The sequence below is a fragment of the Acartia tonsa genome, chromosome 10 (genome assembly GCF_053477335.1).
Source record: "Acartia tonsa isolate MP-2025a chromosome 10, ASM5347733v1, whole genome shotgun sequence".
NCBI classification, from domain to species: domain Eukaryota; kingdom Metazoa; phylum Arthropoda; class Copepoda; order Calanoida; family Acartiidae; genus Acartia; species Acartia tonsa.
Genome location: NC_137269.1, coordinates 14,629,649 through 14,644,279, shown reverse-complemented (window position 1 = coordinate 14,644,279; position 14,631 = coordinate 14,629,649). Strand labels below are relative to the sequence as shown.

Here is a 14,631-nt window from a genome sequence, read left to right as displayed (position 1 = left end):
TAAACTAACTTCTAGTTTAGAAGTCATCCCCCTGCCGCCAACCCCTAGCCCTCCGGTGCTCCAAAAAACCCTAAAAATGAACCTAACCTTAATTTTCTCAGGAACAATTTGACCAATAGAGATGATTTTTTAAACTTAAGCTTTTATGCTTATAAACTAACTTTTAGTTTAGAAGTCACCCCCCTGCCGCCAACCCCTAGCCCTCCGGGGCTCCAAAAAACCCTAAAAATGAACCTAGCCTTAATTTTCTCAGGAAACATTTGACCAATAGACATGATTTTTTAAACTTAAGCTTTTATGGTTATAAACTAACTTTAAGTTTAGAAGTCCCCCCTGCCGCCAACCTCTAGCCCCCCGGGGCTCAAAAAAACCCTAAAAATGAACCTAACCTTAATTAAAATTTCTTATTTGAAGAGTTAGATGTACACTTATTAAACCAAATATGCTCATTTATGGATGTTATTGACATATTTGCTGAAAAAATTAGAATCGGCCTCCAGGTTCAGGTGCTGCAGGCTTCCAGGTCCACTCTGGAGACATGTAAAATTAAAATTTCTTATTTGAAGAGTTAGAGGTACACTTATAAAACTAAATATGCATCTTTTTGGATGTTATTGACATATCTGCTGAGAAAATGAGAATTGCCTCTAGGTTCAGGTGCTGCAGGCCTCCAGGTCCACTCTGGAGACAGGTAAAAATTAAAACTTCTTATTTGAGGGGTTAGAGGTACACTTTTTGAACCAAATATGCATCTTTTTGGATGTTATAGACATATCTGCTGAAAAAATTAGAATCGGCCTCCAGGTTCAGATGCTGCAGGCCTCCAGGTCCACTCTGGAGACAGGTAAAAATTAAAATTTCTTATTTGAAGAGTTAGAGGTACACTTATTAAAACAAATATGCTACTTTTTGGATTTTATTGACATATCTGATGAAAAAATTAGAATCGGCCTCCAGGTTCAGGTGCTGCAGGCCTCCAGGTCTACTCTCGACAGGTGAAAATTAAAATTTCTTATTTGAAGATTTAGAGGTACACTTTTTTTACCAAATATGCTTCTTTTTGGATGTTATTGACATATCTGCTGAAAAAATTGAAATCGGCCTCCAGGTTCGGGTCCTACAGGCCTCCAGGTGGACACTGGATAGGTAAAAATAAAATTTCTTATTTGGAGAGTTAGAGGTTAACTTATAAAACAATCTATGCATTGTTTTTGATGTTAATAACATACTTGAAGATAAAATTTAAATCGGCCTCCAAGTTCAGGTGCTGCAGGCCTCCAGTTCAACTCTAGACATGAAAAAATTTAAATTCTTAATTTAAGAATTAGAGGTCAATTCACAACACATAGCGATTCTAGAGCAAGAAACTTTAACTTTCAGCAATCAACAAAGGAAAACTTCAGTCCTATGTAATTTTGGGTCCAGAATCATAATCTGTTAAAACTAAAATCCTATGTTCTCCTTTTTGCAATAAAATCGCATTAAAATTGCAACAAATATTCGCGATACCTTATTTTCATCTTATAAGAAACAATAATCCATTTTGCTAAAACAAAAATTAAAGTTAATCATCTATTAAATACTTTCATATCTTTATATTTGCAAAAAAAATATATTTTTGCAGAATAATGCCATTTTTGTCAGCAATATAAAAAGTCTCCTAAAAAACAGATTGTTAGAAAAAAAAGTAAATGTAAGGATTATAATATGTTTTTCTGACGTCATTTAATAAATTTATACAGTAAAAATCAGAATTGTGCAACTTATTTGAATGAAAAGCCAAAAAACGTAATTTGCAAAAAAATTGCAACCCCTAAATCACATAGAAAAATAAACGTTTAACCAATCTAAAGTAATATGTTTTAAAAAACATTAAAAAATATTAATCTTTTATAAAATGAAGTTTGTTTAAAAAGTTCTAATCAAATAGAACAGGGCAAAATTATTTTTTCAAAATGTAAACAAACACCTAACTTTGAATATTTCTATAGATTTTCTAAAACTTAAAAATCAAATCGTATTTAAAATCAATGTTTTGTTTGTTAAATCTTCTTGTGGCTAGATTTTTAAATGTTACTTTTTCATATGTATTGAATAATCATAAAAAAAAGAAAAAAAAATGCATTAAGCCGATTCAAATATATTAAATATATCCTTATTAAGGCAGCAAAATAAAAAAAGGTGTAAAATAAAAATTATTTATTTTTATTTTTTGAGCTGTATAACTTTTAAAAAAATTTTAAAACATGATTTTTGCAAAAATACATATTTTTTCATTAAAAGGAAGTATTGTTTATCTAATCAGCTGTTATCAAAGAATATATCGTTTTCTTATGTTGGGCTAAGAATAGTAATTTCAAGGGATCGACAGCCACACACAAGCCTCAAATTCCGCAGGTGTGCAAAATAAAGATTTTAACCAGGAGAGTGGCTGTTAAGAAACATGTTTAGATATCCAGCTTAATTTTAAAGTTATAATATGACGATTTCACTGAGGCTTACCCGCAGCTTCTAAACCCTTTTAATTTCAATTAAAAACTATATTTATATTGATAAGATTAAGTTTGAAAATTGCAGTAACATACTAGGATCATAAATTTAGATCGCACTCTCATTTTGATTGTGTGAAAGATGGAGTTATGTCCCCTGTTCCCTCCAAACAGTAATTATTTGGACGCCCCAAAAATAGACATTAAAAAACAAGAATGACAACATCCATAAAAGCGAAGCTCTGAAACGGTTGAAAAACGATGTTTAACACCTGTAGATTGTCAGAACTCATTAATCAATATATAAAAGTCGAAAAAAATTTGTTAAAACTCCTGAAATACAGGATAATGTTTAAGGACATACCTACATTTTTAGGAGGTGATTATAGAGATGCTTCACTTATGAAATTGTACTTTGTTGTCCTAGGAATCAGTATTCCAAAAATCAGATAATAACATCACATACAAATTTGTTGTTAAAAAAGTAAAAAAACGACATGTTTAAAATGGACATACGGAAATTCTGGTATTAAATATAATGTTGCTACGCTTTCTAAATTGTACCTTACTATGAAAGGAATCACCATATGAAGTTTCAAATTGATAGGACAACTCTATCATGCCATAGTTAACGAAATGAGCTATACATTCCGGACGAACAGACTGACCAACCCTAATTATAGAAAAACTCGTTTTAATAATGATAAAAAAGCTTCGCTCTTTGATATATACAAGCGGCTGCGCCCTCAGCATCTAGAGGCTCTATTCTAAAGGATAAATAAAGGCAGAAAAATAGCCTAACACCATACCCAGACTTTATCTATCAAATAGAATAGCCTAAATCCACCTCAGGACCTATAGGAAGCTTCAGTGTAAAGGAGAACCATATCGGGTCAGCGATTAGCAAGATCCTTTGCTACAGACAAAAAAGCTTACTACTTTACATAATAAGATAATCACATTTTAATTCAATAAATTATGGCCTTTCAATTAGTGTTAAGAGGGGTGGGGGGAGTTCTGACACTTTTGTGTAAACAGTGATTATAGGCTTTGTCTTTAGAGGGAGAGGATAGATTATTTTACAAAAAAGTTTCCTTTTGGGATGTAGTTTTCCTACTTTTTAAAAAATATAATTTATTTGGCCTCCAGGTTGAGATACTGCTAGCCTCCAGGTGGATTTTAGACAGGTAAAAAAATTCAAGATAGAAAAAAACTTATTTAACTTACTTTATGGATAGTATGAACTGATTTAAAAAAAATTAAAACAGGCTCTAGTTTCAAGTACTGCAGGGCTCCAGGTGAGTCCTTGACAGTTAAAAACTGAAAAGTTTTACTTTTGAAGTCAGAACAAAACTTATTTAACAAAAGTTGCTACTTTATGGATGGTATGAACTAATTTTAAGAAAATTTTGAAATCAGGCTCAATCTTCAGGTACTGCAGGCCTCCAGGTTAAGTTACTAGCAGCTTGGCCCCTAGCCTCTAGGGGCTTTGCCCCAAGAAGTAATAAAAAAATGTAGTACATGGGATAGATCTTCATCATCATTAGCATCATAAAAAAAAAATTGAGGCCCTGGCTCTGCATCTTCAAAAGCTGGAACTGCATCTTCAAAAAAAAATTAGGGGGTATTTTTTTATTTTTTTTTTGGGGGGGGGGGGTTGGGGGTGTCCCACGCCCCAAGAAAATAGCCTAAAACCACCACAGGACTAATAGGTTTATACCTTGAAGAGATAAATAAGATCGGTTCAGTGGTTACCGAGATCTTAACCTTATCAGGTAATACTAGCTAAAAAGTAGCAGGTTTTAAAATAAGGTTTGTTCTAACTTCAATAGTAAAAATTTTCATTTTTTTACTGTCCAGGATCCACCTGGAGGCCTGCAGTAACTGAACATGGAGCCTGATTTCAAGATTTTCTTCAAGTTAGTTCATACCATCCATAAAGTAGCAACTTTTGTTAGAAAATATTTTTTCTAACTTAAATAGTGGAAATTTTCAGTTTTTAACTTTTGTTAAATAAGTTTTATTCTGACTTTAAAAGTAAAAATTTTCAGTTTTTACCTGTCCAGGATCCACCTAGAGGCCTGCAGTACCTGAACCTGGAGCCTGATTTCAAAATTTTCTTCAAATTAGTTCATACTGCCCATAAAGTAGCAACTTTTGTTAAATAAGTTATGTTCTGGCTTGAATTTTTTTTACCTTTCCAGAATCCACCTGGAGGCCTGCAGTACCTGGACCTGGAGGCAAATCCTATTTTTTTTAAATAGGAAGACTACATCCCAAAAGATAACTTTTTTTGTAAAATAATTTATCCTCTCACTCCAAAGACAAAGCCTATAATCACTGTTTACGTAGAAGTGTTAAAACTTCCCCCCCCCCCCATTTATAAAAATTTTAACATTTAACCTAGAAAATTCAAACTATCCTTTCTGACTACTGCATCTGGGCCCTATTTTTAAAAGCGAAGCATTTTTATAATTAGGGTTGGTCCGTCCGTCCGTAACGGATAGCTTTTTTCGTTAATTTAGGCATGTTAGAATTGTCCTATCAATTTCAAACTTTGCATGGTGATTCCTTTAGTAGTTAGGTACGATCTAGAAAGCATAGCAACTCTATAATCATTACCAGAATGTCAGTACGTCCATTTGAAACATGTCGATTTCTTTACTTTTTAACAACAAATTTTAATGTGATCTAATCATCCGATTGATCTGATTTTTGGTATATTAATTCCTGGGATAACAAAGTATAATGTTATAAGCGAAGCAAAATAATCAAGTCCTAAAAGTATAAGTATATGTTCATAAACATTATCCTGTATCCAGCCGTTTTTCAACAAATTTACTTTCAATTTTGGTTTGACTCTTATACATTTATATTCTGATCATTCAGTTCTGACACTATACAAATGTTAATGTCTGGTTGTCCTACCATTTCAATGCTTCGCCTTTATGGATGTTGTCATCCTTGTTTCATTTGCAAATTGAATACATGTTTGCGGGAGATAATTTAAATTTCATCTTAGTTACCGCAAAAAAATGCGGCACTGCTATGGCTGTAATAAATAAAATCCAATGCTTATTGCCTAATAACACATTATATATATATAATTATATCTTATAAAATCAAATACGTACGCTATTACATTAAAAATCTGTTATAAATTACAACAAATTAATATTATTTTTTTTTACCACTGGGAGTTATTTATGTGAATGTTGTGAACATTTTAGCAGACGGATATAAATTTCAAATTGAGTAAGGTAAAATTTTCAGGGATATTAAAAATAAGTGTATAATTTAATTCATTTCAAAAGTTCATCTAATTAATTGTCAATAATCGTATTTCAATGTAATATATTTTTGATAGGCAATATATTAACCCTGAAAATTAAAAGTCGTTGTTGTAATTTTAATGATAAGGATTTTAATTTTTTTTTAAAACTTAAATATCTCTGAAGAAGGGGAAAGAAGGATTTAACTGTAAATGAAAACATGAAATATAGACCTTAATTTCATCGCCCCACTTTGCGGATTCTTGCGGAGAGGTGTGGATAGTATAATTCGCCTCTGCATTTGGGTGACAAGAAAATAAGCATCTTGTTGGATAATATTACCATATTTAAAGAAAAAAATAAAATCGGCCTCCAGGTACTGCAGGCTTCCAGATGGCTTTTAAGGGTATTTTCAGATATTTTCGCTGTTTTTTTAGACATGTTAGGTATCATATTCATTGATACTTTTTGATATGGACACTTTTACCTGCGTATTGGTGACCGCTGGTTGCAGCTGGCCAGGTGAATATCTGAACTTGGAGCCAATTTAATATTTTTTTCCAGAAATAGTAATAACAGCCAAAAGATCCATATTCTGTTTTATAAGTTGACCTCTAACTCTTCAAATACGAAATTTCAATTTTTACCTGTCCAGAATAGACCTGGAGGCCTGCAGCACCTGAAACTGGGAGCCGATTTTAAATTTTTCAGCAGTTTTGTCAATAACATCCAAAAGGATGCATATTTGGTTTTTATAAGTGTACCTCTAACACTTCAAATAAGAAATTTTAATTTTACCTGTCTTCAGAGTGGACCTGGAGGACTGCAGGACCTGAACCTGGAGGCTGATTCTAATTTTTTCTGCAAATTTGTCAATACCATTAAAAAAGAAGCATATTTGGTTTAATAAGTGTACCTCTAACTCTTCAAATAAGAAATTTTAATTTTTACCTGTCTCCAAAGAGGACCTGGAGGCCTGCTGCACCTGAACCTGGAGGCCAATTCTAATTTTTTCAGCAGATATGTCAATAACATCCAAAAAGAAGCATATTTGTTTCAATAAGTGTACCTCTAACTCTTCAAATAAGAAATTTTAACTTTTACCTGTCTCCAGAGTGGACCTGGAGGCCTGCAGTACCTGAACCTGGAGGCCGATTCTCATTTTTTCAGTAGATATGTCAATAACAAACAAAAAGAAGCATATTTGGTAAAATAAGTGTACCTCTAACTCTTCAAATAAGAAATTTTAATTTTTACCTGTCTCCAGAGTGGACCTGGAGGCCTGCAGTACCTGAACCTGGAGGCCGATTCTCATTTTTTCAGCAGATATGTCAATAACATCCAAAAGGATGCATATTTGGTTTTTATAAGTGTACCTCTAACTCTACAAATAAGAAATTTTAACTTTTACTTGTCTCCAGAGTGGACCTGGAGGCCTGCAGCACTTGAACCTGAAGGCTGATTCTAATTTTTTCTGCAAATATGTCAATAACATTCAAAAAGAAGCATATTTGGTTTAATAAGTGTACCTCTAACTCTTCAAAAAAGAAATTTAAATTTTTACCTGTCTCCAGAGTGGACCTGGAGGCCTGCTGCACTTGAACCTGGAGGCCAATTCTAATTTTTTCAGCAGATATGTCAATAACATCCAAAAAGAAGCATATTTGGTTCAATAAGTGTACCTCTAACTCTTCAAATAAGAAATTTTAACTTTTACCTGTCTCCAGAGTGGACCTGGAGGCCTGCAGTACCTGAACCTGGAGGCCGATTCTCATTTTTTCAGTAGATATGTCAATAACAAACAAAAAGAAGCATATTTGGTAAAATAAGTGTACCTCTAACTCTTCAAATAAGAAATTTTAATTTTTACCTGTCTCCAGAGTGGACCTGGAGGCCTGCAGTACCTGAACCTGGAGGCCGATTCTCATTTTTTCAGCAGATATGTCAATAACATCCAAAAGGATGCATATTTGGTTTTTATAAGTGTACCTCTAACTCTTCAAATAAGAAATTTTAACTTTTACTTGTCTCCAGAGTGGACCTGGAGGCCTGCAGCACTTGAACCTGAAGGCTGATTCTAATTTTTTCTGCAAATATGTCAATAACATTCAAAAAGAAGCATATTTGGTTTAATAAGTGTACCTCTAACTCTTCAAATAAGAAATTTAAATTTTTACCTGTCTCCAGAGTGGACCTGGAGGCCTGCTGCACCTGAACCTGGAGGCCAATTCTAATTTTTTCAGCAGATATGTCAATAACATCCAAAAAGAAGCATATTTGGTTTAATAAGTGTACCTCTAACTCTTCAAATAAGAAATTTTAATTTTACCTGTCTCCAGAGTGGACCTGGAGGCCTGCAGCACCTGAACCTTGAGGCCGATTTTAATTTTTTTAGCAAATATGTCAATAACATCCAAAAATAAGCATATTTGGTTTAATAAGTGTACATCTAACTCTTCAAATAAGAAATTTTGATTAAGGTTAGGTTCATTCTTAGGGGTTTTTTTTAGCCCCGGGGGGCTAGAGGTTGGCACAAGGGGGGTTGACTTCTAAACTTAAAGTTAGTTTATAACCATGAAAGCTTAAGTTTAAAAAATCATCTCTATTGGTCAAATGGTTCCTGAGAAAATTAAGGTTAGGTTCATATTCAGGGTTTTTTGGAGCCCCGGAGGGCTAGGGGTTTGTGGCAGGGGGGTGACTTCTAAACTAGAAGTTAGTTTATAACCATAAAAGCTTAAGTTTAAAAAATCATGTCTATTGGTCAAATGGCTCCTGAGAAAATTAAGGTTAGGTTCATTTTTAGGGTTTTTTGGAGTCCCGGAGGGCTAGGGGTTGGCGGCAGGGGGGTGACTTCTAAACTAGAAGTTAGTTTACACGCATAAAAGCTTAAGTTTAAAAATACATGTCTATTGGTCAAATGGTTCCTGAGAAAATTAAGGTTAGGTTCATTTTTAGGGTTTTTTGGAGCCCCGGAGGGCTAGGGGTTGGCGGCAGGGGGGTGAGTTAAAAACTAGTAGTTAGTTTACACGCATAAAAGCTTAAGTTTAATAAATCATCTCTATTGGTCAAATGGATCCTGAGAAAATTAAGGTTAGGTTCATTTTTAGGGGGTTTTTGAGCCCCGGGGGGCTAGGGGGTGGGGTTATCCAAAAAATGATTAAAAATACGTGAGCTACTACCCAAAAGTAAACTTTTATCCCAAATGACCTATAGTCTAACTTTAATACCTAGCCCAATAATCACGGAGTAAGCGAAAGTGGCAAAACTTCCCCCCCCCTTATCATATTTTAACAATTATGACCGGTAGTTTGTAATATAAGGTGGCTCAGCAATTACTTGTTATAGAATTTTTTTTATATTATGTTACCTATCATTTATGTTAGTAAATAAATAACACAAATACCTACACTCATCTTCTACTTAATAAACTTATATTTGAATTGAATTTATAGAGAAATATTGGAAAGATGGCCAACAGCCAGACTTTCTATTTGGCAGTCAAGCACAAGGTTAGAAAGTTTTTTTTTACTGTCGGTGAAGCTATTCTTCACGTCTGTCTGCCCTAGCATCTATGGATTGATTATTTTTGTATTTTTGATTTATGTTTGCTTCTTCAAAGAGGGATGTGCAAATAAAGCGAAAGGGGCTTTTTGTGGCAAGTATTACTCATTCACACTTAATTTGTAATACCTTTTGGTGTAAGCATCATAATGCAAATGAGTCTAATTTATGCCTACGTACTTAAAATTTTAGAAATCTAAATATTTTTTTCTTAGGGAAAATGAAAAGTTAAATTGGCGAAGGATAGATGTTGACAGATTAAGCACACACAGTTACAGGTTACTTAAATTATTCATATATTTTTAAGTTAAAATGTGGTATTTATCTATAATACAAAGTAGAACGATGTCTGTTTGTTTGTAGCGAAGGGAAGGATTATAACTACTTTCTTGGGGGGTGGGACACCACCACCCCCCCCAAAAAAAAAAAAAATTTAAAATTTCTTTTTAAAACTAAAAATAAAATAGTGGGGTCGACAACCCCCCCCCCACCCCCCAAAAAAAAAAATTAAGTATGAAACATCAATAGCGGTCGGACTGCTTTTAAGCAGCTTGGAGCCGCTTTTATTTTTTAAAACTGATTTTCTCGGCTCCTGTAAAAGATAGAAGGCTGAAAATTCTTGTCAACATTCCCAACAATATGAAGCATAATTAAGTATTCATCACCAATAGTGGCCAGACTGCTTCTAAACAGCTCTTTAACCGCTTTTACTTTTTGCAACAGATTTTCTCGGTTCCTATATTTGGTAGTCTGATTGCTTTTAAGCTGCTTTTAAAACTTTCAGAAACCTTAATTTTTCAAAGTTTCATGAATTTTTGTTTTTGCATATTTATTTGCATATTTACCTATCTCTTTCATTTTTTTGTTATGATAACATTTAATCAGCTCTATAAATTACTTTGTCTGTTTGTCTATTTTATAATAGATTTTGTGCTTCGCTACTTATGGATGTTGTGATCCTTTTTTTTATATAATAACATAATAACTTATTTTTTTTTAGATCTGGTTTAGTAACTGTTTCTTTTCCAACTTACCACTTTACATTCTTTAAGGAAAATTCTTAGATTTACAATTTTATTTAAAAAATTGTTTTTTTATTCTCTGTATTTTGTAGGTAAGTATTTGCTTTTTTATCCAATTGTAAACTTAAGAATTTTTTCAATCAGGCTGTTTGGGATATTCTCTCTAATAGACTGAATGATGCGAAAATGGGAGTTTCCTATTTTTATCCATGGATGACTTTTCCCATGAAGTGCCAGGTATATCATTGATAATAGTTTCAATAGTTTTCCACAAACACGAGATTTAGATATTAGACACACTCAAGAGGAGGATCTAGACATATTGGCAGTCAAATTTCTTTTTGAGGCTGAACGGGAATATCCCTCAAAGTGCCTAGTCGAGCACAGAAACTTCCCACCTTATTTAGGGTATTGGTAAGGGAACCCCGCAATGTTAGGCAACTTCGCAGGGGGTAGGCTTTGGGGAAAAAAACTACACGCCCCTCTTATTTTCAACTTATTTTATAATTGAATCAATCGCTTTCTTTCACTTGTTTTCTTAAAAACTTAGAGAAATCATTTGCCAACCTAACCTTACATAAGTGCACGTTAATTAACAAACGTTATATTACCCGTTATATTAACTGTTTTAAGAATAAGTTTGGTGCAGTTTTGCATTGAAAAATAAATAGAGATATATCCCTATTTTTTTAGATTTATTTTTTATAGGCCTATATGGAAGAAAATCCTGATAATAAAACATTTGGTTTGGAGGTCATATGCTACAACGCTGAAACTAATCCTGAAAAAGTACAAACATCAAATTACAAATATTGTGTTGGTTCAAGTCTTAAACCTAAGTTAGTAAAGGCTGGAAGGATAATGATTAAACTAAGGTATATAAAAACTTGATTGAAACTTTAATACCTAAACCTGATTTTGATTTTGTGCTAAATGTGTAATTTTTGTACTCTCTTGTAATACCAACATTTGTAAAAAAAAAATATTATAAACATCATATACCTACCTAACTATAAATATACCGTTATATGCACACAAAAATGCAATGAAAATCATTCCTTAAAACTAGTTTCAAATAATTGAAAGCTAAAGAGGACTATCCTCGAACAAGAGCACGTGATTCTAAGTACCTTCCAGCATTGATCCTAAGTATTTTCTTTCAGAATATAATAGGTCGTTATTAATCATTAGTATATTGACGAGAAAATTTATTTTTCACCACTTCAAGTTGAGAAAAGTAAAAAAAATGTCCAGCATTTTTAGTCAAAATTATATCAAACGTTTTGTTGAGTTCGAAGTGTCTTTAATTGTCCATGTTGTCAAATGCTAAAAATTAAAAAAAAGTACATTAACTATTTCTCACATGTATGTTTAAATTAACGCTAATATGGATTAATTTACAACCTATATAACATGTGTATTCGCATATGTATCATCGAATATCCATATTATTAAAAAAATTAGCTTCATAAAAGTATATGTTACTATTATCAATTACTTGTACATAAAGGTAAAACATACCTATATATTATAAACTAATATATATTGAAAGTCATTTAAACTGTACCCAAGTCGTAGTCCAAATATGTGTCTGTACAAGTCAAGTTTTTGAGTAAAAGATTTACCACATATATCACATTACTATAAGTTTTCAAAATCAATTAAAATACCTAAAAAACATGGCGAAACATAAATTTTCTCGTCAATATATTATTGTTTAATAGTGACCTATTATATTCTGAAAGAAAATACTTAGGATCAATGCTGGAAGGTACTTAAAATCACGTGCTCTAGTTAGTGGATAGTCCCCTTTAAAACAGTAAAATATCTAACCTCCTGGAAACAAAACTTGATAAAACATTATTTGTGTTTTTAATTATATTATATTTTTATATAAAATTGTAGATCCCAAAAGTTCCATGCGGACATAGAGGCAGGGGAGGAAGAGACCATGGAGAAAGAAGAACCTGACTTCAGAGGGAGGGACTTTGAGAAACAATTTGCTTGCATTTTCAGAGAGGATATCAAGGTTGATAGAGGAACTTTTGGAAAGGTAAAATCATATGCTTATAATAAAGTAAATGGATGTCTGTCTGTTTGTACAGAAGGATCTCGCTAGTCGCTGAACCATTATGATTGTCATTTACATCTTGTTTCTCATGGGTACTGGGAAGGTTTATTACAATTTTGGGAGAGGGTATCTACACCCTCCCAAAACATTTCAAATTTTATTTTTTAACTAAAATAAAAAGGGGGTGGGTTGACCCCAATTTTTCCATGTCCACTCTCATCTGTATGAAATAAACACACACAAAAGTGGTTGAGACGCAATGCTAGAAAAAATTGAATATAGGAATAATTTTAGGTGATTGTGGATAGACTAAGTGCAGAAAGGGTAAAGCAAGAAAATTTATTTGAGTTTAATTTGCAAAAATCTGGCATAGAAACAGAATTAGTACCACCAGACACATCAGACAGGTAAAATTTATATTACAGTATACGTTACGAAAAATGACCGGTTTTTAAAATGGTCTAGTCTTCCCTGTAATGAAGTTGTAACCCTATTTTTTGTATGTGTGATCTTTATATACATGTATAATGGTGTTTGTTGCGGTAAATTAGATTAAAGAACATTTTCCGACATTCAGCAGGCTATGAAAGAAAATATTCAAAATGAAAAATTCAGACCCTTATGTATTTTAAGTGAATTTTGGTTAAGCGGAAAAATCATAGATTTTGAGGTCTTGATACATACTTTTTGGGCTCAAATGACTTGTATGAGAGCTAGGAAGTCGGGTTAGGTGTCTATGAAAGCAGAATTTTATGCTAAAGATAAAACTCGACACAACCACTATGCTTAATTCAATTTTTCTATGTGATTTTTCGGCTTAAGTAAAATTTACTTTAAAAAATAAGGGTCTGAATTTTTTCATTTTGAATTTCACATTTCAGAGTAGTGGCAAGACAAAATACAGACTAACTGCCTCCCTTCAAGGACCGTTTTCGTCTGCTAGTAAATTGTTTCCTGCTACTTGGCTGTGTTAATATTCCCGACACTATTGGTTGATTTTCAAAGACCAAATTGAAAATCGGAACAAGGTCCTTGTGATGGGGATATACAGTTATTTGGCTGGTCATTAATGTTCAGTAATTGAAATAAGGGGAGGGGGGGGGGGGTAATGCAACCATCTCGTATTCAATGATTAAATGGCACTTAGAATTCGAATTTCGGTCTGAAATTTTTCATGAGTAATCCTTGGAAGGTCTATTTTCCCTAAATCGAACAAAAAGTTGGAAAAGTAATGGCTGGCGGCCCAGCCGTTTATTCGTTTTTTTGCCTATTTTCCTGGCTACCTGTCTTAGTTTTCCCTCCGTAATTGTATGGAGGGGTTAGATACATTATTGTTATTATTGAGAAATGGCTGCTCTCCCTTTATATTGGATAGTGCCAGCCTAGAATTTCTCTTAAGAGCCGGCAGACATTATAGATAGACGGTCTGAAAAAAGTTTTGTTTTTGAATAAAAGAAAAGACCGATTATTTATAATATCTGCCGCAGTAGACTGAAAGCAACCTTCTGTTCTGGCTCGACCTAAAAAGGACAGCCGTTAGATTGGACTGCACAACTGTTTTTTACTTATAACACGTAACCTTTACGGATTTTACCCGAAACCTACCTCTCCCTTTTATCCCTACTACAGAGTGGATGGGTTCGATCTTTAAATTCCTCTCAATAAGAAATAAAAGATATCTGAAAGTAGGTTTATTTGAAAATAATTTTATTAATTAATAAAAAATATAATTTTAAGACTGCAGTTATATGATCACTAGTAAAATCCTTTGGATTGACATTACCTTATAGGTACTGGGTAGTCCCAAACCACTCAAAAAAATGTTGTATGCAAGGAGTACGAAGATTTTTTCTATGTCAATTTGAATATTTTTTTATCTATGTTTCGACTTTCTTATTTAATTTATAAAAAAATCCCCCAAAAAACATTGTTTTAAAAGAGTAGGTACCTTTCTTTAATAAAAAAAATAACCTTATGAAATTTTTGTTTTTATAAGTTTAACTTTACGACAAATGTTTTTTTGTTAAGGTCACCTTTTATCACAAATGCTTTTTTTCGGACAAGGTACTATTATGAAAAATGTTTTCGGACAAATTTATTTTATTTTAGTTGGTCCATAGTTGTTGTGAAGGATTTAGCTGGACATCTTGGTCTCTCTGAGGTGAGTACATACAATCTATGATATTCAGTAAGTAGATTAGATTAGATTAGATTTA

General features: G+C 32.9%; 1 protein-coding gene across 1 annotated transcript in view; it reads left to right on the top strand.

The window, feature by feature from the left end:
- LOC145329485 (uncharacterized) overlaps positions 1 to 14,631 on the top strand; it is a 63,690-nt gene that overhangs the window by 7,527 nt on the left and 41,532 nt on the right. The window contains exons 12-19 of the mRNA XM_080173656.1: positions 9,214 to 9,270; positions 9,538 to 9,600; positions 10,323 to 10,375; positions 10,490 to 10,581; positions 11,053 to 11,219; positions 12,250 to 12,397; positions 12,710 to 12,822; positions 14,525 to 14,576. Of these exons, the coding sequence (XP_080029782.1) occupies positions 9,214 to 9,270; positions 9,538 to 9,600; positions 10,323 to 10,375; positions 10,490 to 10,581; positions 11,053 to 11,219; positions 12,250 to 12,397; positions 12,710 to 12,822; positions 14,525 to 14,576 (745 nt within the window). The remainder of the gene's footprint in view (positions 1 to 9,213; positions 9,271 to 9,537; positions 9,601 to 10,322; positions 10,376 to 10,489; positions 10,582 to 11,052; positions 11,220 to 12,249; positions 12,398 to 12,709; positions 12,823 to 14,524; positions 14,577 to 14,631) is intronic.